This window comes from Macaca fascicularis, chromosome 2, assembly GCF_037993035.2.
Source record: "Macaca fascicularis isolate 582-1 chromosome 2, T2T-MFA8v1.1".
NCBI lineage: Eukaryota > Metazoa > Chordata > Mammalia > Primates > Cercopithecidae > Macaca > Macaca fascicularis.
Genome location: NC_088376.1, coordinates 36,771,307 through 36,797,116, shown reverse-complemented (window position 1 = coordinate 36,797,116; position 25,810 = coordinate 36,771,307). Strand labels below are relative to the sequence as shown.

Below are 25,810 nucleotides of genomic sequence, written 5' to 3'. Positions count from 1 at the left end.
CCTATAATCCCAGCTGCTTGAGAAGCTGAAGCAGGAGAATCGCTTGAACCTGGGAGGCGGAGGTTTCAGTGAGCCTAGATGGCACCACTGCAATCCACCCTGGGCAACAGAGCGAAACTCCGTCTCAAAAAAAAAAAAAAAAAAAAAAAAAAAAAAAAAAATATATATATATATATATATATATATATATAAAACAAAACAACCTTATTGCCCTTTTGTTCCTGATTCTATCCCTAAAATCAGTCTATAAATATTTATCTTTATAGGTGTTGCCCCTACATTGCAAACTCACCGGGAACAGGCCCAAGGGTAGTAACATTTGTATCCCATCCAGGCTGTAGATTTCCCGTGTCCTCCCCACCCATGTCGTCCATTGTTGCCAAATGCATTAGCCATTGAATGTGTAGGGCTGTCTGGTTTCAGTGTGGATAATTTTGGGAAATTATTGGACAGAACCACTGGGGAAGGTAAGAGAAGGCTAGGCAGAACAGCAGAATTTGTAAACATTCGGGGTGGACTACCGGGAAAGCTGCCGGGCATTTTCTCTGCGTCTGCCATCCTTTTCCATTTCTCACCACGGGGAAGAGAAGCCAGGGGAGCTCTGGTTGAGGTTGCCAGGGAGAAGTACCAGACACGCCCTGAGATGGACAGCTTTTGTTAGGGCGGAAAGAGAGGCTGCCAGGAAATGGGGCTCCAAGCAGGGCCTCGGGACTGGAAGCCCCTGGGAACTTGGAATGGCAGGCCAGTCTTTGTTTCCTAGAACAAGGGAAGGAAAATGTGAAGACTCACAACTCCTAAGGACTCCTAGGATGTTCTTTACCATATCTTGGGGCTTGAGATTTCAAAATTGTTTTCATTATTTTCATAACTTTTGCCCTAAACAAAGTAAGATCTTTTAAAAAATATTGACTGATATACATAACTTAGCATTTTAATGAAGTGATTTATTTTTAGTAGAAAAACTTATTCTGATCTCTTGGTAACAAGGCCAGAGGGAGCCCAGGTGACCAGATCACATGCTCTGGGCCAGCCATTACCTGTCCCAAGGGGCTGACATACCTAAGGGACAGGCCCAAGTCCTGAGGAGGCAGATGATACCTCACCCCTGAGGGCAGAATAGAGCTTTCAAAGCAAAGGTTACTTCCAGGAAATGCATAAAAAGAATGGCAGCCCATGTCCTTCCTCACGTGAGTTCACTCACGTGGCATTTATTGAACATCATCTCTGCCGGAGGCTCCACACAGGGCACTTTTTATCTTCCGAGCCACCCTGTGATGGATATGAGATCATCCCTGTTTTGTGGGTCAGGAGGCAGAGGCTCAGAGAGAGCTGGCCCTGCCGCAGGACTGTGAGTGTGGCAGAATTAGAATTCAGACCTAGTCACTGTGAGAAACTGTCGGACCTCTTGCCTTAAAGGCAGGCTCTGGCCCAGGACTGGAGTGGAGGAGACAGAAGAACACTGAGGTCTTCTGAACACGAGGTCTGCTGTGCATGACTTGTGGGGAGTGTTTGTGCCAAGCTCTTTGCTAAAGAGGAACCTGCGGGGCCCTAAGCAGGGAGGAAGGAAGCAGGGTCTCTGTGTGGGAGCTGCTGGAGCTGGTCTTTGCACAGCAGGCACCCTGTTCTTCCATGGAATGAACTATTTATTTGGGGTGCTTTGAAGGGAGTTGATAGAGCCTATGGGGGCAGCTAAATCCCCCCCAAGTCAGCCCTCAGCCCACTGCCATGGTTCTAGCTGAGAACTAATTACTAACCAGGGAAGAACCAATTAAACTAAATGGCTGGTTCCCACCTACTCTGGGGTAACCCTTTCCTGGCCACATCCTCCCTCCTGGCTTGGAGATACTAGGGCCCTGGATACCCTGATTCTATCCCCGGTCTGCCACTGCCTGGCCTTATGTTGGATAAGCCCCAGCCCATCTCTGGCTTTTTCTGTGTATCCCCTCAAGGCTACTGGGCTGGGTGACCCCTTGGGCCAGTGGACCTCTAACTCTGGTTCTGCAATTCAGTGCCAGCTCTGAGTATGAGGCCAAGCCAGTAACACTCCCAGCCTGGAGACAAGCATGCTGCTGGTGAGAGGGGCTGCAGGAGTGAGGTGTGGGATCAGGGGCTCTGCCGACTGTTGCCCCCAGAACTGCCCTGGGTCCCACATGCAGGATGCTCTCCAACCTACCACCTCCCCTGGGAGGCATTCCTGGCCCACCTACACCTTAGTGCAACCTGCCCTGGGGGCACAATGTGGGGGAGGGGCACGCTAGCTCCCCTTTCCTGATGATGTGCTTGGCTCTGGTTGCCAAGCAACAGGGATGGGGCTGTCCTGCACTTCTGCTTCCAGGAGGTGTTTCTTCCACACAGAGAGGAACCATGATGAGGACGACAAGGCAGGTCACACATCCCAGGTGCTCCTAGCCCAGGGGCACCCCTTTCCACAGCCTGGTGGTAGGGGTAAGCTGGGAGGGCAGGGAAAGGGCAGAGCCAAGATGGGTATATGGTGTCCCCAGCAGACCAAGGAGGGCTTAGAGACCTGGCTGCAGCTCCCACTCCTACCCCATCACCATAATGGTCCTCCTGCATCCTGGGCTTGCCCACCCTTCTGCTGAATGGATAGTGTTGGTATGCAGTGGCACCACCTGTGCTCATTTTCCTCACCTGTGCAGGAGGGTGATCATTACCTAGTTGGGGTTCCAGGAAGATCAAGTGCATCTATACATGGCATGTGATTAAGGCTCACATGATAAACGCTCAGCTCGTTGTTAATGAAATAGTAACAGCAACCTCCATCTCCTCCCTCCTTGCAGAAGTAGGGTGCAAAGTTTTGAGAATTATTGATCATTTCTATATTATGAACTGTGGGGTCCACATCCTCATGATCTGGCAGGAAGAGCTGCTCATCACGTTTTATAAAGAAAGCGAAGGTCTGCCAGGTGAAGGCTTTTACACAGATGGAAGGACCCTTTGACTCCCTGGCCAGTGTTTTCACCAGCTCCCCATCCCTGCTCAGAGACAGGCTGGCAAAAAGTGGGACAGACTCACCATGCCTGCTCGTCTGGGGCCACCAAAGCTGCTCAGGGGAAGAGCACCTCATCTTCACAGCTCTGTTACTTCCCCTAAGGAGCTCAGCCAGGGTGGACTATAAGGGCAGAGGCTTTGCAGCATTGGAGTTATATGCCTTCAGGCGTTTGAGGTCGGCAGTACTCGGCCCACAATAAGCAGGCAACAAATCTCAGCCAGTATTAAGATTAATATTACGTACACAAGCAAGGCTGTGGGTGTGATGTGCTTGGAGGAGTCAGGGAAGGCTTTCCGGAGGAGGTTTTGCATAGTGAGCAGGAACTCACCAGCAAACAAGGGGAGGCATTGAGTGCAGAGGGCCTGGCCGTGCCCAGGCAGTGAAAGGCTTGGGGCTTCTGGGGAATCGGGTGTGGTTCAGGGTGGTGGGATTCTGGTGCAGGTGGGGAAATAGTGGTAGGAGGAGGAGTTGAGCCTAGAGGAGTCAGTAGGGTCAGGCCCTGGAGGACCTCCCTGCAGGCAGTGGGGATCCACTGGGGAGTTTTGACCCAGAGGGACATGCCCATGGATTAGAAGGTGAAGGCAGAATGTGGTCTGATTGGAGGCAGCAGATCCAGGTGGCTGAACTAGGTCAGAACAGAAACATTCTGAGGATGGAATTTATAGAGAGGGCTTGTAAACCTAAGCTTCCTTCCAGTTCTGAAGCTCAGCTCTACTGCAGATGTATATTTTCTTGATTCTTTCTCTTAGAGTGAGGCCTCAGGAACAATGAAGGATTGTAAGGGAGGGACTGTTGTCTCTCTCTGCAAGGCCACACTGTACCCAGATGGACCAAAGCTAGCCCATTTAAGCTCCCCTGTCCATCCTATCTCCACAGTGCCCTGGGTTCGCTGACAGCTCTGGCCTTCCATGGGTGTTCTGCGGGACTGTTGGCAGCCCTTCTGGACTCCTCCCCCTCTGCTACCTGCTCAGGTTGGATGTGGCATATGAGTAGAAACTGGCCACTGGGTGTGTGAGCCCCCCTATTCTCTGGCCATTGGATGTGTGAGCCCCTGTCCTCTGGCTGTTGGGTGTGTGAGTCCCCCATCCTCTGGTAATTGGGTGTATGAGCCCCCGTCCTCTGGTAATTGGGTGTGTGAGCCCCTCATCCTCTGGTCATTGGTGTGTGAATCCCCCGTCCTCTGGTCATTGGTGTGTGAATCCCCCGTCCTCTGGTCATTGGTGTATGAGCCCCCCATCCTCTGGTTATTGGGATATGTGAGCCCCCCGTCCTCTGGTTATTGGGATATGTGAGCCTCCCATCCTCTGGTTATTGGGATATGTGAGCCCCCCGTCCTCTGGTTATTGGGATATGTGAGCCCCCCGTCCTCTGGTTATTGGGATATATGAGCCCTCCGTCCTTTGGGCACTGGGTATGTGAGCCCCCCATCCTCCGGTCATTAGTTATATGAGCCCCCCTGGCCCTGTTATGCAGCCTCCTGTCCCTCCCTGTCTCACTGGACTTCTCTTCTCGTGGACACTTGAACACTTCCTTTGCTTTCTTGGATATTTTCCCCTATGCCTGTCTGCTGGATTTCATCACCCCAGCAAGCTCCAGGACTTGAGAGAGAGCAGCATTGTAGAGGGGAGTGCCCTTTTCCATGCCTTGGAGAACAGAGACCTATCTTAAGCTGGCTGCACAAAAAGCTACCGCTGAAGGCTGGGGGGCCAGAATGGAGGCAGGGACTGCCGTTTTGAACCCTCCCCTAACCCAGAGAGGGCAGCCTGTTCAGGCCAATTGGTGCAGCCCCTTGCTCACGGGTCAGCTCGTGATCTACCCTAAGGCTTGAAACCCCACCTTCCAAAGGCCTGATGACTTTTGCTCCCTGCCCTTCCTGTGCTTCTACACAGGCATTGCCCATTGGAGGTTACTGAGCACCACCTGGGTATTCCTTTGCCAGTGCAGCTGGTGCATGGAGTAATCCTAATTTTGCAGCATCAGTGGTTATAGCATTTTTCAGTCACCACCCTTGGCCTCTTTGAGCAGTGCCAGGTTGTCTGTGAGTTCAGGGTGGGTAAAGAGAACTGCCCCCTCATCTTGGTGCTCAGCAGAGGTGGCTCTTCTTCCTGAAGCAGCTGGCCCAGAGAAAGACTGGTTTGGAAAGCTGGGCCACAAACAACTCAGCCCAGCTTTGACCTGTTCCACCCTCCTCTGGTCCCTCCATTTCCCCCAACCGTGGAGCAGGCAGGAGGAGAACCATTCTGGCTCAGGATTGGAGAGCAGCAACTTTGGCCTGTGCGCCAGAAACAAGTCCCTAGAGATAAGGAAAACCTTTCTCTCTGGGAGTGGCTGTGCTAATTCTGAGAAAGGAAGAGAAAATGTTCTCTTCTGACCTTGTTTGTGAGTGGGAGGAATAAACACTGCATAGACTAAACAGTAAGTGAGGCATTTAGAACGCGTTTGTTTCTTTCCCCTGTCCAGTAAAGGGGGAGGGCTAAGAGGGCAAACAGGGGAAGCAAGGGGCACTGGAGAAGAGAGATCTACAGAAGTGCTGAGACCAAAGGGAGAGGCTCACAGATACTGCTTCCTACCGGACCTAGACGGGGGCTTGTTGGCTATGCACAGGGTCCTTGGGAGCCAGGGTAGGTCAAGCTCCAGGCGGGGTGCTGTCCATCCCAGGGTTCTGACCAAATTTAATTAAAGGCTGGAGGTTCCCATGGAGCCACTGATGAGTATGGGGGCACAGGACGATGTGACCAGTTCTGTGTTTGTGTGGAAGACAAGATGAGGAGCTCCAGCCCAGCAAAGCAGGGGGAATGAAAAGAGAGAAAGGCTCTTACCTTGCCTTGGAGGTTGAGGGAGGGTTTTTTTCCAGCACACTGCCTCTGTGCTGCCAGCACTGGCTTTGAGGAGCAGACTGAGCTTTGTTCTTCCTCCCCAAGGCTGTCTGGCTCTGCCCCACCCTGCCCAGGGTCTGGGAACAGACCCTGAAGTTCCCAGACTGTCTCTGGGCTGCTGTGAGTAGAGTCAGGGCTTGGCACTGGGTAATCTTCGTCTGGTTCTGCACTTCTCAGAACAGAGAAAACCTCCAAGGGTTTCCTTAGGGGGAGAAACCACTCCCAAATTATCTTAGGGATATTAACAAATCCTACTTGTAGCACCAGGATCTGGAAATTCTCCCCTGATTCTGATTCATTAAATGCCCTCTCCGTCCCCTACATTCAAACCAAACACTGCGGGCTGCTGCCCAGATTAGAAGTGAACTGGAGACCTGAAGAGGTACCTAGCCTAGCTGCCTGACCCTGGCTCTCACCCGTCTTTATCAGAAGAGGATAGCATCCCAGATGTTGGGCCAGAAGAACTCAGCTTGTCTCCTGCCTCTGTCATGTAGCAAGAAGTCCACTCTCAGCTGGAGGTGTGGTCTGGGCGCTGTGTCTGCTGGTCCTTCCACCTCTGCCTGGGGGAGGGCTGGGTGCAATGTGGGAGAACTGGATGGAGCAGCATGCAAACGCCCAGTGAAGTACACAGGCAGGACTCAGCCTCTGCCCCGGCCAGCTAGGGGCGCTTTAGTCTTAAGGCAGAGACTGGTGAGGTTTTCTTCCAGGTGATTAGCCAAGTTTGCCACAGTAGGAGAAAAGGCAGAGGTGTAGTAAAGAGTAAGGGCTGCATCTCTTAGGAACCTGACTGTGAGATGGTGTGGTAGACACAACCTAAGGTGACCCCAGGTGAGTCACACCCTTGCTCAGGCTCCTCTCCTGAATGCTGATGGAATTTGTGACTTCCTTGTAGCAAATATAGTGTGGCAAAGGTGATGGGTGGCGTTCCTTTCATCAGTTTATGTGGCAGAGGTTCAAAGGTGACAGGATAGTCCCTCCCATGATTATGTTTCTTTATGAGACTCCTCTTGCTGGCCTTGAAGAAGTAAGCAGCTGTGCTGGGAGAGGGCCTGTGAGGGGGTCATGTGGCAGGGGATGTGGGTGGCCTTCAGGAAATAAGAGCAGCCCCTGGGGGAAAGTCCTACAACCACAAGGAACCAAATTCTGTCAACAAGCACACAAGCTTGGAAAATGACTCCCTGATCCAGAAAGAAATGTAGCCCAGCTGACACCTCGATTCCATCCTTGTTACATGCTGAGCAGAGGACCCAGTTAAGTCATGTTCAGACTCCTGACCCATGGAAACTGTGACATAATAAATGTATTAATATATTGTTTTAAGCCACTGAATTGCTGGTATTTGCGAATACAGATAACTAATACAGATGGGATGAAGATTTTAGAGGAAGGTGACACCTGAGATGGTCTCATTTTACACATAAGGAATTGGAGTGTCCAGGAGGAGCTGAGACCTGTCCCAGGTTAAGTAGCCAGCCTGGTCCAACCCATGAAGCACTCACTGGGGTCAGGCCCTGGCTCTTGATCTGCTATTGTTCTTTCTTCCTGTTCTGTCTTTGTGTTCTGAGTAAACCTTTCTTCTTTCTAGGCCTCATATTTTTCCTCTGTGGCATGCAGGGCTAGACCAGACATTCTGTAGGCCCTTCTTGTCTTGACCTGGTTTTCTGGGGCTACTCTGATCATCTGTGATCCTTCTAGAAGCTGGGCTTCCGGACTTTAGTGTGGTTCACTCTCTGCTGCTCCTTGGCACTTCCCATGTTGTATGTTTCCATTTGGGCCTCATGACACGGGTACACATTGGTAAGCCTTCTGGGCTCAGATTAGTGGCAAAAGCAGGAGTAAGAAGAGCGGTCTCTGAGGTCTGCGCACCAAAAGAGATAGTGTCTGGCCCTGACCCTGGTGCTATGTGATCCTGGGCAAGTGGCCCCTCTTCTGTGGCCGCTCTTCGCATCTCCTCTGACAAGGTCAGCTACAGTCTCCTCTGTGGCTCGTCTGTGGTGCTGCTTTTGAGAAGGGCTAACCTTAGGGACCGAGAGCTTGGAGCATGGGGACGGGTGAGCCTGGCCACCATCTCCTTGCCCTGGTGCCCAACCATCCAAGTCCAGGGGGGCATATGTGGACATTGACATAGCTCCCCTTGATCCATCCCCCAGCCTGGCCCTCTGGTGACCCTGATGCCTGACCAGCAGTCTCTGTCCATAAGGGCTAGAGACACAGTGGGCCCCCTGGCCTGCTGGGTGGTCCTGTGCCTACTCCCAGGCCCAGGGTCCTTGGGATCTAACGTGCATTTTCCACCCCAGAGTCAGTGGTCTTCATCTCTAAACACTGGAAAGGCCATCCCTACTCTCGAATCAATCCTGAGCAGGTGACATTGAGTCCTTCTAGGGACAGGAGGAGGGTTCTTTCTGTTGACTGAATGAGGAGGTCTAGAAATTCACTCTGCCCCTTGTGCTGCCCTCACCACCTGGCTCTGCAGGGGCAGGGGCAGAGGCTGGGCCTGTGCCCTCCTCCTTGGCAAAGCAGAAAGGTTGAGCAGCAGTGAGCAGGCTGTGTGAGGGTGTATGGAAGGACAGGAAGAGAAGCTGGGGCTGCAGAAGTGCAGGGACAGCTCCCTATGTTCATGGAGACCACAGGACCTCCTGGGTTAGCAGGTCAGCACTACGGCTGCCAAGGCCAAGAGTTCCACTGAGAAGGGGGTGGGCATCTGGGATGATGCCTTGCCTACATCAGCCTGCAGTCTGGAGTCCTCCTTCCACTTACCTGAGCAAGCTTGGTCTCATGGCCAGGCCACAGCTGTGTCATTGGTGGGGGTTATGGGCCCATTGGCCTTGTCACAGGCCTCTGACTGGATCTCAGCTGACAACCTGGGAAACACAAGCTTTTCTCTCAGTACTCTGTCTACTCATTCTCCCTGCCTCAGCCTTCTTTTCCTATTACTGAGTCTTTTAACATCATCACTACCAGCAGTTAAGCCTTGGGTATCAAAGCATGTACATTACTTTGCCAAACTCCGTGCTGGTTGAATGGGCCAAGACTTCCTATCAGTTAAATAAGCTACCAAATTACATTAATACCAGCCTTGTCAAAGATCAGATGGTGGTGGGAATTTAACTTCCTCCTTCTCTACAACATACACATACTCACTATGAATTAATTCTTCACAGCACCCATGCAACTGCTCAAATGCACAGGCAGGATTGGCCTGTGTAGGGTCTGGCCAGAGTTGGGTTGAGCCTCAAACCAATTGAAATAGACTGTATTCTGCCTGCTCCAGTCTAGCTCTCCAGGGAAGCTATGGCAGAGGGTAACTGTGTATGCTAAGGATGTAGACTCCTGTTCTCTGAGCTCTAAGAGGAAGGAGGGTGGCTAGCGCTCAAAGCTAGCTGGTGCTGGTGCTGGTGCTAAGCTCTTAGGTCTAGGTGGAGAGATCCTGCTCCTTTTTGAAATTGCCAAGGGTATGTGAGAAGGCTCAGCAAGGCAGAGAGGATTCAGAGCATGAGTGGGCTAACCACAGAGGTATACAGTCTATACAAGCTGTTTGGTCAGATCTCAGGTGGTTTTCAAGTAACCCTGAAGGTATTGCCCTTGACTGTCAGTCCTCATAGCTAAGACACCGGGGGAACTAGAGTTCTTACCCACACCAGGGCCTTTGGTGCCTGCTGAGTTGAGCAAGTACACATGTGTATATATGTGTACTTGCATTCTTCTCTGTGCATGTGCACACATGGTGGTTACGCATGGACCCCGGCCACTGAATTGATTGAGCCAGGCTTTCTCTATCTCCTGGCCTGTGATTAGAGGCGCACATAGCCGTTCTGCAGTGCCTAGCTAAGTCCTGGTCCTTCGTGAATCCTGAGTTGATGCCAAGTACAGTTATATTCCAGTTCCTTAGGAAAATTTCATGCTGACCAGAATGTTTAATTAGTCAGAATAAGCCATTTTCTGAATGTGCCAGGAATCTAAGAAACATGGATGTGTGCACGTAATTAAAGTAGTTACCATTTTTTCTTTAACGTTTTATTTTGACTGACTTTTAGGATTGGACAAAGACTTTACATATGCCTTTCACCCAGATACCCTGAATTTTAACTTGTTACTGCTTTCATAGAATTCATAACAATTCTGTGAGATAGGCATTTTTGTCCTTATTGGATGTATGAAGAAAGCTGAGCCTCAGAGAGAATAGGAACTAACCCAAGATCACACAAGAAATGAGTGGCAGAGCCAGGATTAAAACCTAGGTCAGTCAGACTTAAGTGCACATGCTGACCACATGTGATCTAAGTGTGAATGTGCAGGTATACTGCTCCTTCTGCCCAAAGAGCTTTCTTTCTTGTATTATTGATGTGTTAGCAGTGAATTGTCTCAACATATGCCTTTATTTCACCTTCATTTTTGAACGATTTTTGCTAGGTATAGAATTCTATGTTGACAGTGTTTTTCTTTTAGTGTTTCAAAGGTGGTACTTCATTTTCTCCCAGTGTGTGTAGCATCTGACAGGGTAACAGATATTTCTCTATGTTTTCTTAGGTCTGTGATCTAATATATTTTTGCTAATTTTGTTTAAATAGTCAATTATCCTTTAAAGAGACTCAAATAAGAGAAAGATCTTACATACCCATGTAGTGACCATTTCCTATGTTCATCATTCCATTGTATAAATCCGCATTTCCATCTGGTTTCATTTCACTTCTTCCTGAAGGACTTTCTTTAACATTTCTTGTTGTGAGGGTCTGCTGGTGATGAATTCTGTCAGCGTTTGTATGTTTGAAAAAGTCTTCATCTCACCTTTGCTTTCGAAAGATGTTGTCCCTGGACATAGAATTATAGGTTAACAGGTTTTTTTCTTTCAGTACTTTATAGATACTGCACCATTGTCTTCTTGCTTGCATTGTTTCTGAGGAGAAATCTACTGTCCTTTTTTTGTTTGTTTCTCTGTACATAATGTGTCTTTTTTTCTCTGACTACTTTTATGATTTTTTTCTTTATCACTGACTATGCAATTTGACTATGATGTGCCTTGCTGTAGTTTCCTTTATGTTTCCTGTGCTTGGGGTTTTTGAATCTGTGGATGTCTAGTTTGCTTTAATTTTGGAGTATTTTCAGTCATTTCTTCAAATATTTTTTCTGTCACTACCTCTCCCTTCATCCTTTGAAGACTCCAATTACATGGATGTTAGAACACTTGACATTATCATGGAGCTTACTGGTGTTCTGATCATTTATTTTCGTTCTTTTTTCACCATGTTTCACTTTAGGTAATTTTTATTACTGTCTTCAGGTTCATTGATCTTTTCTTCTGCAACATCTAAGCTGTCTAATCATGTCAGCCAGTAGTTGTTACCTCTGGAAGTTTGATTTGTGTCTTTGAAAGTCTATTTTTCTCCCCTGTGTAACTTCTTAAACATATTATACTATATGTTATTATACTAAGATATAGCATATAACATATATACTATATATAATAACTAAGTTATATATAATATATAGTAACTAAGTTGTATATAATATATATATTATGTAACAGTTATATATAAGAACTATTTCTTAATATCTTTATCTGCTAATTATAATATCTCTGTCAGTTTAGGGTTGGTTTCAGTTGATTGTTTTTTCTCCTCTTTATGAGTCTGTTTTCTTTTTTACATGCCTGATAATTTTGTATTGGATATCAGACATTGTGATTTTGCCATGTTGTGTGTGGATAGTTTTTCTATTCCCATAAATATTCTTAAGATTTGCTAGCTGTGGCCAGAGTAGGGCTCAGTATATGGCTAATTATTACCCACTATGAGGCCCCGCCCTTCTGAGAACTCTCCCCAGCATCCCGTGAATGATGAGACTTTCTGCTGTGGCTGCTGGGAATGAGCACTGTCTGCAGGCTGGTGTGGATGCCAAGCACTGTTTCCTCTAGTCCATTTGGGCAGTCTTTCCCCAGTCTCAAGTAGTTTCCTCATACACATTTGCTGATCAGTGCTCAGCTGAAGGCTTGAGGGAAACCCTGTGCAGGTCTCCGCAATTCCCTTTCTGCGCCTCCCTCCTCTCTGGTATTCCATCTTCTGAACTCTAGCTGCTGTGTTTTCTCTGAGCCTCAGCCCTATCCTCTCAACCTAGGGTGTCCACTGGGTTTCTCACCTGGGTCCCCACTCCCTGTGCTGTGGCCTGAAATTTTCTGAGGGCAGTAATCTGTGGGGCTCCCCTCCTTTGTTTCGTGTATCTCAGGGATCATCATTGCCTAATATCCAATGACTTGAAAATCGTTGTTTCATATATCTTGTCTGTCTTTTGGTCGTTTCAGGTTAGAGGCTAAATCTGGTCCCTGTTACTCCATTTTGACCAGAGCTAAAGTCTTGGGACTTTTGTTTTTTTGTGTATTCGTTTGTTTGTAGGGAACATCAGTCTGGGCAGGCAGTGTTGTGTGGTCTGGTTTATCAGCCTTGATTTTCATCTGGGATGTTCATCCAGTTGATTGTATAAATGTGTAGACTTCCCCTTTAAGTGGCAACAAAATTTCTGCACTCCAGACTCTTTTTGAGAACTTTCTGCTGCCCAGCTCTTATAAAAACTCAATATTAGCAATTGATGTAGTTTAATCTCCTGAACACTGTGAATCTTACTGTTGGTCGTGCTTCTTTTTTTCCCCTTTGGCTTCCGGAGAGCTTAGACAGTTTCTTAGTCTTACTTCAGTAATTAGGGAAGATTTTTCAAGGTTTTTTTTGGTAAGCAAATTTTTGGTCTAGCTTTCTCTTTTTAGCTTACATAACTTTTGCCTTATATTTTATCTCTCTCGGCATTTGTAGTTGTGAATAAGAGAGAGAAACTGTCTCTATCCAGCAGATTTGAGCAAACAGTGAATGTATTAGAGGAATGATTGGGAAGTTCATAGAATCCATGGGAGGGTCAGAGATCTGGGCTTGGAACAGCAGCCTGAGTCATATAGAACTGGTCCAGGGGAAGACGCAGCTCCTATGATGGGTTCTGGCAGGTGCCATTGTTGAAACGCACATCATGGCTGCCCCTGAATTTAGAATCCAGAGGGAATTCTCTGTCTCACCAGATTCAGTTGAATGTCAGTTGAATGTGGTAGTCTTGCGTGAACATCTGTTGGGAGAAGGCTCAGTTATGTGCCTATAAGATAGCTGCAAAGGAGGCTTCTACACTGGGGAGAATGGTTTTGGACCTCCCCAAACACAGTAGGGGTATTCAGAGGGACTGGGAGGCTATTCATTGTTTTGATATATAGCTACTTTATTCTGATACTATTTTAAATAATTATGTTTTCAAATCTTATTTTCATGAGTCATAAGTACAAGTACTCCTTGTGCACAGTAGTCGCATTCCGGATAGCACTGCCTCTCCCTCCACACCAGTGCATTCGGTTCGCCTCTGCCTGATGTTGAAGCTGGGGTGACTCTTGGCTCCAACATTTCTTGGGGTAAGGTAATGGGATGCATTCTGTGGGCAGCGTAGCCCAAGTCATTAGTCCTCACAGCAGACTTGACTGTAGCAGGTAGAGAAATGGATTGTCCCTAGTGCCCTGAGCGTCTGCTTCAGGCTGGGGGACAAGAGGAAATCTCAAGTCAGGTATGGACTCTCAGTTTAGAAGCCCCAGGACCGGGATGATTTGCAGTGTCCTGAGAGCTCCGGAGGCTCTGCGGGAGGATGGAAGGACTGAGGCCAAGACGGGTGTGCAGGCTGGGCCTGGGGGCTTTGGAACGTGAAGAAGAAAAGCTGGAAATTTCAAGTATACATTATTATTAATTGGAGTCACCATGCTGTATAGTGGGTCTCCAGAACTTACTTCTCTTATAACTGCAAATTTGTACCCTTTAATCATCATTTCCCTACCTCTGACCCCTGGTAACCACCCTTCTACCCTCTGTTTGTATGAGTTCTACTTTTTTAGTTTCCACTATAAGTGAGATCATGCAGTATTTGTCTTTCTGTGTCTTGTCGAGTAGATCTTAAGTATTCTTATCACACACATACACACAAACATGTAATTATGTGAAGCAATTAATATGTTAATTAGCTTGATTGTGGTAATCATTCCACAATGTATATATAGTCATGTGCTGCATAGCAGTGTTTTGGTTAATGACAGACCACATATATGAAGGCCGTCCCATAAGATTATAATGGAGCTCAAAAATTCCTATTTTTGCCTATTCCTATTCCAAAGATTGCCTATGCTATACTTTATGTTGTTATTTTAGAGTGTACACATTCTACTTGTTTTTTTTGAAAAAGGTAACTGTAACACAGTCTCAGGCAGGTCCTTCAGGAGGAATTCCAGAAAGCAGTATTGTTATCACAGGAAATGACAGTGCCATGTGTGTTACTGCCCCTGAAGACCTTCTGGTGGGAGACGTGGAGGTAGAAGACGGCGATGTTGGTGATCCCAACCCCATGTAGGCCTAGGCTAATGTGTATGCTTGTCTCTTAGTTTTTAACAAAAAAGTTTAAAAAGTAAAAAAAAAAATTAATAGACAAAAACATATAAAATAAGGATACAAAGAAATAATTTTTGTATAGCTGTACAATGTATGTATTTTAAGCTAAGTGTTATTACAAAAGAGTCAAAATGTTAAAACAAATTAAAAAGTTTATAAAGTAAAAAAAGTTGTGGTGAGCTAAGTTTAATTTATTATTAAAGAAAGAAAAAATTATTAAATAGATTTAGTGTAGCCTAAATATACAGTATTTATAAAGTCTATTGCTGTGTGATGTCATAGGCCTTCACATTTACTCACCACTCACTGACTTGCTCACCCAGAACAGCTTCCAGTCCTATGGCTCTATTCAATTTTTATGTTTTATACCGTACTTTTACTCTACCTTTGCTGTTTAAATATGTTTGGATACACAAATACCACTGAGTTACAATTGTCTACAGTACTCACTGCGATAATGTGCTGTGCAGGTTTGCAGCCTAGAAGCAGTAGGGTACCATTATAGCCTAGGTGTGTAGTAGGCTGTACCATCTAGGTTTGGGAAGCATACTTTATGATGTTTGCACTACGGCAGAATCACCTAATGATGCATTTCTCAGAACTTATCCCTGTCATTAAGCAAAGCATGACGATAGATAGATAGATAGATAGATAGATAGATAGATAAGCCTTGAACAGGATGGGTTTGAACTATGCATATCCACTTAAAGGTAGATATTTTTCAATAAAATTCACACCAGTGTGCCTTCCTGTTCTGCCTCCCTGTCCACCTCTTTCACCTCTTCTCTGCCATTTTTGAGACAGCAAGACCAACCCTTTCCCGTCCTCCTTCTCTTCAGCCTATTCAACGTAAAGACGACAAAGATGAAGACCTTTATGATGATCCACTTTCACTTAATGAACAGTAAATCTCTTTTCTCCTCCCTATGATTTTCATAATTTTCTTTTCTCTAGCTTGTTTATTATAAGAATATATAATACGTATAACACATAGCTTATTTTAAGAATAGAGTATATAATACATACAACACACAAAATACCTGTTAATCAACGTTTATGTTATCAGGAAGGCTTTGGTCAACAGTAGCCTATTATAATAGTTAAGTTTTGGGGGACTCAAAAGTCATATGAGGATTTTTGACTATGCAGGGTATCAGTGCCCAAACTCTTGCCTTCTTCAAGGGTCAACTCTCTATATATTAAAACATCACATTTTACACCTTGAATATATACATTTTTTGTTTGTTGATTGTACCTCAATAAACCTTGGGGTGGAGGCAGGAAGAGAGGAAGCTAGAGAGAAAAGAAGAAAACCAAAGATGATAGCACCTTGTGCAGGGCAGGAGAGGGGGCTGAGCCCTCCTCTGTGGCAGCCAGGGCTTTGGTCGGGTCCCTGAGGATGGGGCCTCTCCCAGCCCAGCCGTGCTGGCAGCATGTTTCTCTGGAATTTGCCTCTTTGCGTTAAAGGTGGAGCCTCTGGGGGAAAAAAGCAGGAGGAGGTCCAGGGTGTTGGTATAGGAAGGAAAACTGAGACTAAATCTTACATTCTCCAGCCAGTCACCATGTGGAGCCCCAGCAGACCATCATGTCCCCGGCAACCACAGAGCTGCTGAAGGTGTTCAGGAGGAGCTGGGGGACCAGCCATCCTGGGAACACTCCTGTCTAGAATCTTAGTTTTCCTGATCACAAGGGACTTTTATTTTGCCTTTCCTTTTTCTGCCCTTGTCAATGTACTGTTATGTACATTGACATATGTGTATGGGATCCTTTAGGATGGGATCCCATAACTGTTATGTGGATGGGATCCTTTAGGATGTACTCGCCCTGTTCCTTCTTGCTGTGATGGGCAGGCTTACTGGGCCCCCTGAGCTTGGATAGAGGAGATGGGGTGGGTGCAGGATAGTGAGATGGGGCACTCAGTGGAGAAGTGAGAGGGTCAGGCATCGGTCTGCCTCCTCGCTGGTGCAGGAGAAGGGCCTGGGCCATACCAGCCTGCGCCACTGTCTGGCTGACCCCTCCCTCCCTCACCTTATTTCGACTCCTCCCTCCCCTCTACCCTCCCCTTTCCATCTTCTCTGGATCCCTGGGTGAGGCCCAGGCGGCTGAGCGTCCTCTAGCAGAGGGAATTAACACACTTAATTAAAGTGTCCAATGAAGAGCTTTACATATTTCTTAATTACCATCTGAGTCTTTTGGGGGATGGTTTGAAATGGGGTTTTTCACGTGTTTCCTCATTTAGCCTACGGTGAGCCAGCCAGCCCCTCAGGGCTCTAGTAGGAGCTGCCAAAGATGCATGCCCAGTGTGGGGCTGCCTTTTGGAGCCCAGGGTGGCAGGGTGGGGTATGGAGCGGGGAGCCTGGCTCCCAAGCTTACCCACCTTTGAGGAAGAATGGGGCTACACACTCTGTTTGGTTGACGGATATAGCTGGTGTCTCTGTTTCGCTTGTCACCACAGGGCCTGGGGGCCGCACCTCACAGTCAGGCCAGGAGTGGTAGACTATGAGCAGAGGTTACAAGGATGGTGGAGGCCTCCCCACAAGGGCCCTGTGCAGCAGGGATGTGAGTAGCCTGGCCTCTTTCCCAGCTGCAGGACAAGAGCCAAGTCCCTCTGCAGGTCCTTCTCAGCATTTATACCAGCAATTCCCACTTCTGTTCTAGAAACTGAGCTGATGGGATGACTGAGTCAGCCGGGTCTCTGCTAGGACTGGGTTACTGGTCTGCACAATGAGGAAGCAGATTTGCCTTTTCAGCCCTGAGGCCTACCTTCTGGCAGCTGCAGACATTATCTGAAATGGGCCTGGCTGCTGGGGGCTGGGGGCCAGGGATGCAGAGGTTCTTTCCCTGGCATAGGGACTGTTTTCCTGAAAACACAGGCATCTGAGAGGTGGGCAGCCCACCAGGGTGGCCTAGAAATGGCAGTGAGTTATGCCACATCTGTCCTGCCTGCCATCTCCTCCCAGAACTCCTGGGGCCCTAGGCCCTGAGCCCAGCTCTGTGAACCCCAGGAGGATCAGGATCCCACTGTTTGGCCAGGAGCTCTGAGGAGCTGGTGTGTGTGGTAAGTGTGGATGCACAGCCAAGAGCAGATTGTGTGCCAGGGTTCTGGCTTGGCTCTGCGAGGGGCTAGCTAGTGGGTGGTGCACCTTCTGCCAGGTCCTGGCAAACCCTCCATGCAGTCTCTGGCTAAAGTCTGTGCTCTGCCTCCCGCTCTTCCCAGTTTCTGGCCCTTACAGCAGCCTCTCCACCCACATCCACACCCGCTGTGGAGGCAACAGGGAGGAGAGCTGTCCTTCGTGGAGGGAGGCAGTGTCAGTGGAGGAGTCTGGGGACTTACCGCCCACTCAGCTTTCAGCCTGTGATGTGGGCACAAGACAAGACCAGAAGTCCTCATAGCCACTGACCCTGAAGCCCTGGGTGGATTTGGCGTCATGTGGCAGCAGTGGAGAAATGTGGGCAAATGATTTTAAGCAAAGGAATCTCAGCCTCACACGACTGTGGTTTCATTCAGTTCCTCCCCCAGGAATGTCATTCCCTGTGACTCCCTCATCTCCATCAATCAAGGCTCAGCCCAAATGGTGCTTCTTTCAAGAGGTTACTGTGATTTTCCCAGCAGAGTGGCCTTTCCTTGTATGGGCCTCTCAGGAGACCCTTCCCGTATTGCCTGGCATTTTAGTATTTGGATCGGTGTCTCACTTCACCACTGGATATGGATTGCTTGAGGCCAGAGGTGCATCTGCTTTGTCACTACAAATTCTGTGCCCTGCACAGGACTGGTACACAATGAGCCCCAGTGGATGTTTGCTGAATGGCTGGAGAGGCCTCACTGGCTTCTGCAACTACCTAGAAACCACCATAATGTACAAGAATCTGTTTACCTGGGACCTGCCAGTGAGATGGGGGCCTGGGGCCCATGGTGGGGCACTGATGGAGTGAATGGCCCCCATAGGTGAGGTCCAGGTAGGTGAGGTCCAGGTAGGCAGTGGTAGCTGATTGTGAAGGGCCAGAATCCGGTGCACCCTGCATTGGTGGGATTTCTAGGGTACATGGGACCAAGCTCCTCTGGACATCCCCATGGGTGTGCAAGACCCCTGGGACAGTAGTTCTCACTAGGGTAAGAAAACTGTTTCATGCTGATGCCAATAGTGAAAAATAAGCTTACATCTTTAGCTCAGGAGATTGAGTGATTATTGTTGATTGCTTTTTCTGAATGCAGTGCTGGCATTTGTGCTTTTGATCTGACAATTATGAAGAAGGCTTTTATGAGTGACCTGAATCCAAGGTGATTGCTTGGTGTTTTTCCTTGCCCAGTTGGCTTGGGCTCAGGGACTAGCTCTAGCATCTAATGGCCACGAACCCAGGTCGCAGGGAGGAGTTCTGGGCTCCTCTCTGAATCTGACCAGTCACTGGTCCTGTCCCCTGCTCTCCTCCCCATTTTCTCCAGCCCCACCACCTCTGCATTGTTCACTGAGATCCTCCATCTCTGGCAAGATTTCTGCCCCGAGTCCGGCTTCCGTAGGCCATTCTGTAGCAGAGTGTCCCCACCCAAATCTTACCTCGAATTGTAATCCCCATAATCCCCACGTGTCAAGGACGGGACCAGCTGGAGGTGATTGGATCATGGGGGCAGTTTCCCCCATGCTGTTCTTGTGATAGTGAGGTCTCATGAGATCTGATGGTTTTATAAGCATCTGACATTTCCCCTGCTTGCACTCACTCCATCCCGCTGCCCTGTGAAGAAGGTGCCTGTTTCTCCTTTGCCTTCTGCCACGATTGTAAGTTTCCTGAGGCTTTCCCAGCAATGGGGAACTGTGAGTCAATTAAACCTGTTTCCTTTATAAATGACCCAGTCTCGTGTATTTCTTCATAGCAGTGTGAGAATGGACTAACAAGTTTTCTTCTTTTTAAAGCACAAGTCTATTGCTCTGATTACCTAATGCTGTGTAACAAACCACCCCAAAACTTAGTGGCTCAAGACCGTAAGAATATTTACATTGCTCACAAATTTGTAGTTTGAGTAGGACCTGGTAGGGAAGTTGTGGCTTTGTTCCATGCAGCATTGAAGGCGACTTGAAGTCTGCCGGCAGGAGTCACCTGAAGGCTCACTCACTCACAGGTCTGCTGGTTGCTGTTGGCCGGGGGCCCCAGTTGGTTGCTGCATGCGTGTCTTCCTCCTGTAGGCTTTCTTGGGCTTCCTCGCAGCATGGTAGCTGGGTTGCAGGGCTGGCTTCCAGAGTGTGTGAGTGTGAATGCACTCCAGGCAGAAGCTGTGCTGTTCTTTCTAAGCTAGCCTTGGGATTCCCACAGGGCCATTTCTGCCGTAGTCACAGGCCTGCCCATATTCACCCCATAATGGAATGTCAGAGTTGGATTGTAAGAAGAGCACATGGGGTGGGAATATTTTATGAGCTCACTATGGAAATTATGAACTGCCACACCTGTTCACACCATCCTTCTGCTGAAGATCCTTTCTGAAGCTCCCACTGCCCTTGGGCTGGAATCCGTGCTCCTCCATGTGGCTGACATGGCCTGTGCCGTCTGGCCCCTGCCCCTGCCTTCGTGCTTCTGTCTGCCCCTCCCTCCCTCCACAACTGGCCCCAGAGATGGGTTTGGCTTAAATCAACCTGACAGCCACATGGAGCTTCCATGAACAGTGTTTGCCGCTCACTCCTCCCCACACACTGTGTCTGGCTCCACTTGCCCTGAGACGAACCTCAGGCTGAGGGACCTCCGAGTGTTTCCCCCATAGCAATCTAGCCTGTTGCCTCCTGTTTCTTCTCACGAGCGTTTTCTCTCCCTGCCTCTGTGCCTTTGTGCGCATTGTTCCCTCTGTCTGGAATTCCCCTTCACCCCCACCCACAGCCTTCCCCAGCCCCATGGCTGCCCTGCCCCCTCCTTGCAGCCATCCAGACTGCCCGGCCACCTGCACCCCTGCCTTTGGGATCTGCCGCTTTGCTGCTGTCAGACCTTTACATAAACCAGCACAGCAGAGTGGATGAGGCATCGACTCTGGCTCAAATCTGTGCTCCTATTCCAGCTCCACCACTTCCCAGCTCTGTGACCTTGGAATAATAACTAACTCATTGGATTGTGATGAGGATTAAATGAGAGAACCTAAATAAAGTGCCAAATTCTCGTCTGCTGCCAAATAGAGGCCCAGTAAGAGTTTGAGTTTCCTCTCCTTCTTTCTAGCATCTCCTGGTAAATGCTCAGTAATGAATTTTCTCACCCTCATTTGGTTGAAAAAGGAGAAATGCATCTCCCTGCTTAATCATGTGGGACTAAACTACCAGAAGATTACAAGAATATTGCTGAGCCATGAGCAGAGAGAAAATAAGAAAGCTCAATAATGATTTGCCTGCTTATTTTTAATAAAACCTGCCAGTGGAGCTGAATCTTTGTCCTCAGGAAAAGCTCCACTTTGCTGCAGTGGTGTCCGAGAACTGCGGTAGAAGCACGGCGGTGTGACCTTGAGAACAGAGCTGGCGGGAGGACAGCTCCCACAGAAGCTCTGGCAGCTGTTGCGAGGCAGGGGGACACAGGAGGAGCTCCTGGCTCTTCCACCTGCCCGCCTGCAGGGCTGCTGGGATGCCCTGTGCTACTGCTCCTCTCAGGCTGAGTGGGAGTACCCGGTCAGGTGGCTAGGGATGGGTACTGCCCACCCTTTATGGTTGGGGGACTGAGAAAGTAGCCAGGTAGATGCAGTGTGCAAGCTCTCCATTTGCAGGTTCCAGCACCTTCCACCCTGGGCAGTTGTTGAGGGCAGATGTGGGCTGAGGGAAGGGGTCTTTGCCCTTTAGAGGGGAGAGGAGCTTAGCGCAGGGCAACCCCCCTTACCCACTCAGCTCCTTTATGTGATACCATGGGCAGAGGCTGGGCAGAAATGGACAAGAGGAGCTCCTTTTACTAAGCTCTGCCTCAGGTCTGCAGACGCTTCCCCAGAGACAAAGCATGGAGGTCAAGGGTCTTGGATACCACTGCAGGGGTATAACACATTACCCTGGCTGGTGTGATGAGAACATGGGTCGTCTTAGCAGGCTCTGAGGTGGGGAAGAAGGCTTCAGCTCCGAGAAATGAGAAAAACAAGCTTAGAGGAATAGCGTAAAGTCATTGCCTTTTGCATCAAAGCAAGAATGAGTCCCTCATCCGTTTCAAGCCTGAGTTGGGGTGCTGGGCCCCAGATTTTAAAATTCTCACTTTCCAAGCCCTCCTTGTGCCCGACAGAGCACCTCCAGGGCACCTCAGTGACCAGTTTCTGACCTTTCAGATTGGATCAAGCCCCTCCCAAGTAGAGAAAGGCCCCCAGTTCCAGACTTGGCCTGGGACGGGCTGTTCCCTGGAGCGCCACAGCAATGGCAATAATGGCCTGGCAGAATCCTGAACCCAGCATGACCTATCAAGGAGTACCCGGATAAGAACTGAGCACCTGATCAGGCAGCCACATCCCAGCCCCACTCAGCTCTGACCCTGGGGCAGGCGCTGCCACCTTATTGCCCGTTGTGTGAAGTGCGCATGACATAAGTGCCACCCAGAGTTGAGGGCTGGGAGGTGTGGTGCCGGGTGTTGCTGCAAGCTTCGATGGGCAGGTGCCACGTCTCCTCTGTTTACTGTTCTCATGTCAATTCTGTGCCTGACTCAGCTCCTACTGTGTGCCTGGAACATGCTCTGTAAATGCTGGGGTCATGTGTTGCGTATTATGGTCCTATTTTCTGTGCATTCCCCCATAGAAAATATTGGCACTGGCCAGGACCCCACACCTAAAAGCTCCTCCTGCACAGTCCCAGTAAAAAACTTTTGGGGGATGTTTTCCTGCCACCTAGACCTGTGAGCCGGTACTAATTCACTGCTAGTGGCTGGTGTCTCAAGGAGGGGCACCTTGGCATTGGACGGTGTTGCAGGGATTTCCAAGTTCTCAGCTACTCCATGAACTTCCTGTGCCCTTAGTGGCTTTTTGGAGATTCTGCTTTCTCTCCTCTCTGTGCTTGGAGGCCCCAGGGAGGAACCTACCGGGAGAAGAGGCTCAGTATCTTCCCGTCCATCTCCCCACCCTGATCCCTGATGCACGCCCCTTTCCCTAAGGTGCAAGATGCAGGGCATCGCTGCCTAGGGAAGTGACCAGCGCACCCCGGGATGCCTCTCTTCCTGAGGAGGCAGTAATTTTCCACGGCCTCTCAAAAAGGAGGATGCCTTATTCTCCCCAATTGCATCTGCCTCTTGCTAGCTCAGGGTTGCCCCACTTTTCCCTCTGTGGTCCTCAGCCAGGTGCCTGTGGCTTCATGGCCTCAGAGCTGATCCTCCAGGTGTGGGAGGCCCCCTACTTCTCACCTTCATGTGAAATTTAAGGGGAGATTGAAAGCAGTCAGAATGCTCTTTATAGCCTCATTTCTATCAGAAGTGTAAAAGGCTGCTTCCAGGTATAATTAGAAGAGATCCTGGGCACATTTCTGCTCACCCCAGAAATGTTCTTTTAAAAATGGGGCTGTTCTGACACCAGCTGGTGACCTACAATTCACTTCTGGCACTGACCACCCAGGGTTGGCATGGTGATCAGTATTCTCCAACAAGGGCAGAATCCTGACCTGGCAGAATCCTGAACCCAGCATGACCTATCAAGGAAGACCTGGATAGGAACTGAGCACCTGGTCAGGCAGCCACATCCCAGCCCCACTCAGCTCCGACCCTGGGCCAGGAGCTGCCACCTAATTGCCCATTGTGTGAAATGGGGATGACTTGAGTGCCGCCCAGAGTTGAGGGCTGGGGTGGTGGTGATACATATATTTTTTCCATCTGATACTCCGGAAACTGCCTTACCTAGCTCAGTTACCTGCTGCCTCCTTCCACTTTAAAACATTTCCCATGTGCCTTGTACTTTTTACCTGATTTAGTTCTTACTACAGCCCCCTGAAGTCTTCATTGTTAATATATCCATTTTTAAATGAGGAACTGAGGTCCTGGGATGGGGATCACCTCAAGGTGACACAGCTGAAAAGTACCGCAGTAGGATTTCAATCCAGCTAACCAAATTTGGGTTAAAGATGGGGTCTTCCGAGTTCACCCCAAACACAGTGAGTCAGATGCTCCTTCTGAGTAGATGATCATCTTTCCCCTAGCACATGCTGGCGGCTGGGAGCTAACTGCACTTGTCTGTTACGTGGTGCACCGTTGAGGCTTCAAAGCTGGTAAAGGGCCTTTGCCAAGGGGTCCCGTTGGCTTGTCCTGCTCCCTCCAGGGAGTGACCAGCCGCCCCACCAGGCACAGCTTGCGAATGTCCTGCCAGCCTGGGAAATGGGAGGGCGAGGGCGCTTTTGCTTTGCCTGCCAGCGTTACCTGTCCTCCTGCAGCCCAGTGCAGAGCGGGCTCTGAGCCAGCACAGCTGGACAGATTCCTCACTGAGCCTCCCAGGGCCATGGCGCAGACATGATGGTATAGTACAGAGAAGCACCGTGCAGGGCCTGTCCTAATGAATGTCCCTTGACTGCCCTCTTCTCCCACTCTAGATGGTTAGAAATGCAGCAGCTGACATTTCTGTCACTGCCAGGCCCCAGGGGAGCTGCCCAGGGTGAGGTCAAAAGCCAAATTCTACAGTCTGGGAAATTAGCAGCATTTGTAGGATTCCCAAGAGACATCCTGGTTTCTCTCAGCCTTGCCAGTGGTTCTCAGTTGGGGTGTCACTGCCCCTACAGGGCATTTGCAGATGTGTGAATGAGTCCACAGTTGTCACAGTGACTGGGGATCGATCCTCCTGGCATTTGCCCAGCGGGGTTCCAGGTATACTAACCATCCTGCAATGAGCGGGACGGTCAGGTACACAAAGAATAGTCCTGTCCATGAGAGACACTGGGAAATGACATTTGCCTCCCCGCCCTTGGTTCCTTAGAAAACCACTGTCCCCACCAATCTTTAGGCTGAATTAACAGGAAATAAAGGGCAGGTTTCCATCCCAGTGTATGACCAACAACCAAGTGTACGTGGGCAAGTATGAGAGGAGCCTCCTGTTTCGCGTCACTTACCCTGATTCTTCATAGATGGTTCTTGCATCAGCTGGGTTCTCCTGGGTCAAGGAAGACCTGGATTTGGGTAGTGGAAATTCATGGGGCAGTGGGACACCTCCTCCTTGGCAGCAGCCTGGTGCCTGGCAGGAATAGCTCTCAGCCCACCTGGGATAGAGACTCGGTGGCCACACCACGGGGTCCTTGGCAGGGACCTATCTCCCACTTCTGTATTTCTGCAACTCGGCCTTTCCTCTGTGCTTTTTGGTTTTATCTGTTTTCTTCAAATGCAGTGTGTTTAGAAGAGCCTAGCTCAGATGCCGGGACTGAAAACCTCTCTCTTTGTTGTTTTACAGTCGGGAAGACGTCTCTGATTACGAGGTTCATGTACGACAGCTTCGACAACACATACCAGGTGAGGTCCTGGGTGCTCACCCTCCATATCACCTGGCAGCAGCCGGCCTCTCTTTGAAACTTGCTGAGCTGGGGTGGGAGTGGAATGGCCCTGGGTTCCCAGGGTGTCATTTCGCTATGGAGGAGCTTCGCACCTCTATACTGGCCCCATCCCTGTAAAGAGCTTGAGCCTTCTGAAAATCCACACCTTGGTAAAGGAAACATTTTCCAGAGGAAAATTCTAAAAATAGAGAGAGTCTGTGTTCTCTTGTTCCTCACAGGCAGATCCAAACCATGATAGTGTTTGGTTATTCAGGGGAGTCATCATGTGGAAGAGGAACAAGATGAAAATTGAGAGAGGTGAAAATGAGAGTGTTAGGCGAGCTTGCATCTCATGCATGGTTGTAATGGTTGTGTTTGCTGGGACCTCCTCTTTCGCTCCCTGCCCCCTACACGCACACACGCACACACACATACATGCATGCGCACGCACACACGCACGCACACACACATGCGCGCACACGCACGCGCACACACATGCATGTGCACGCACACACGCACGCACACACACATGCGCACACATGCACGCACGCCCACACATGCACACACGTGCGCGCGCATACACACATGGTTGCTGAGGCACTTCCTTCCTTGGAGAGGCTGGTGTGATGAGCTTGCCCTGCCCTACATGGGCAGGAGGCTGGATGCAGTGACCTCTGCAGCTCCTGGCCCTGGAGGGGTAGTCTGGGATCAACCAGAGGCCCAGAGGTGGTTCCAGGTGCCCTGAAGGCCAAGCTCTTGGGGGTTAATACCATGTCACTTTCCTGGCACCCTGGTGAGTAGGGAGGTTTGTGCAAGTAAAGTGAATTTTCCATGCAACTATAGCTTTTTGCAAAAGGCACCAAACGTAATCATTTCAACTCTTTTAAGGAAAAAAGGTGCTGTTTTCTTCCTTAGATAGAGACAAATGATAATGCATTTTTCTACACCAGTGGATTCTGTGAGATACTAATTCCAAGAGGTGTTGGTAGGTGTGGGGCGGGTGGGTTCAGAGCTTGTACAGATTTAGGGAACACTGGGCGAACAAAAGTAAAT

General features: G+C 49.1%; 1 protein-coding gene across 2 annotated transcripts in view; it reads left to right on the top strand.

The window, feature by feature from the left end:
• Positions 1-25,810, top strand: part of RAB6B (RAB6B, member RAS oncogene family) — a 68,630-nt gene that overhangs the window by 6,295 nt on the left and 36,525 nt on the right. For both annotated transcript variants that reach the window (XM_005545796.4, XM_074031060.1), the window contains exon 2: positions 24,679-24,737. In XM_005545796.4, the coding sequence (XP_005545853.1) occupies positions 24,679-24,737 (59 nt within the window). The remainder of the gene's footprint in view (positions 1-24,678; positions 24,738-25,810) is intronic.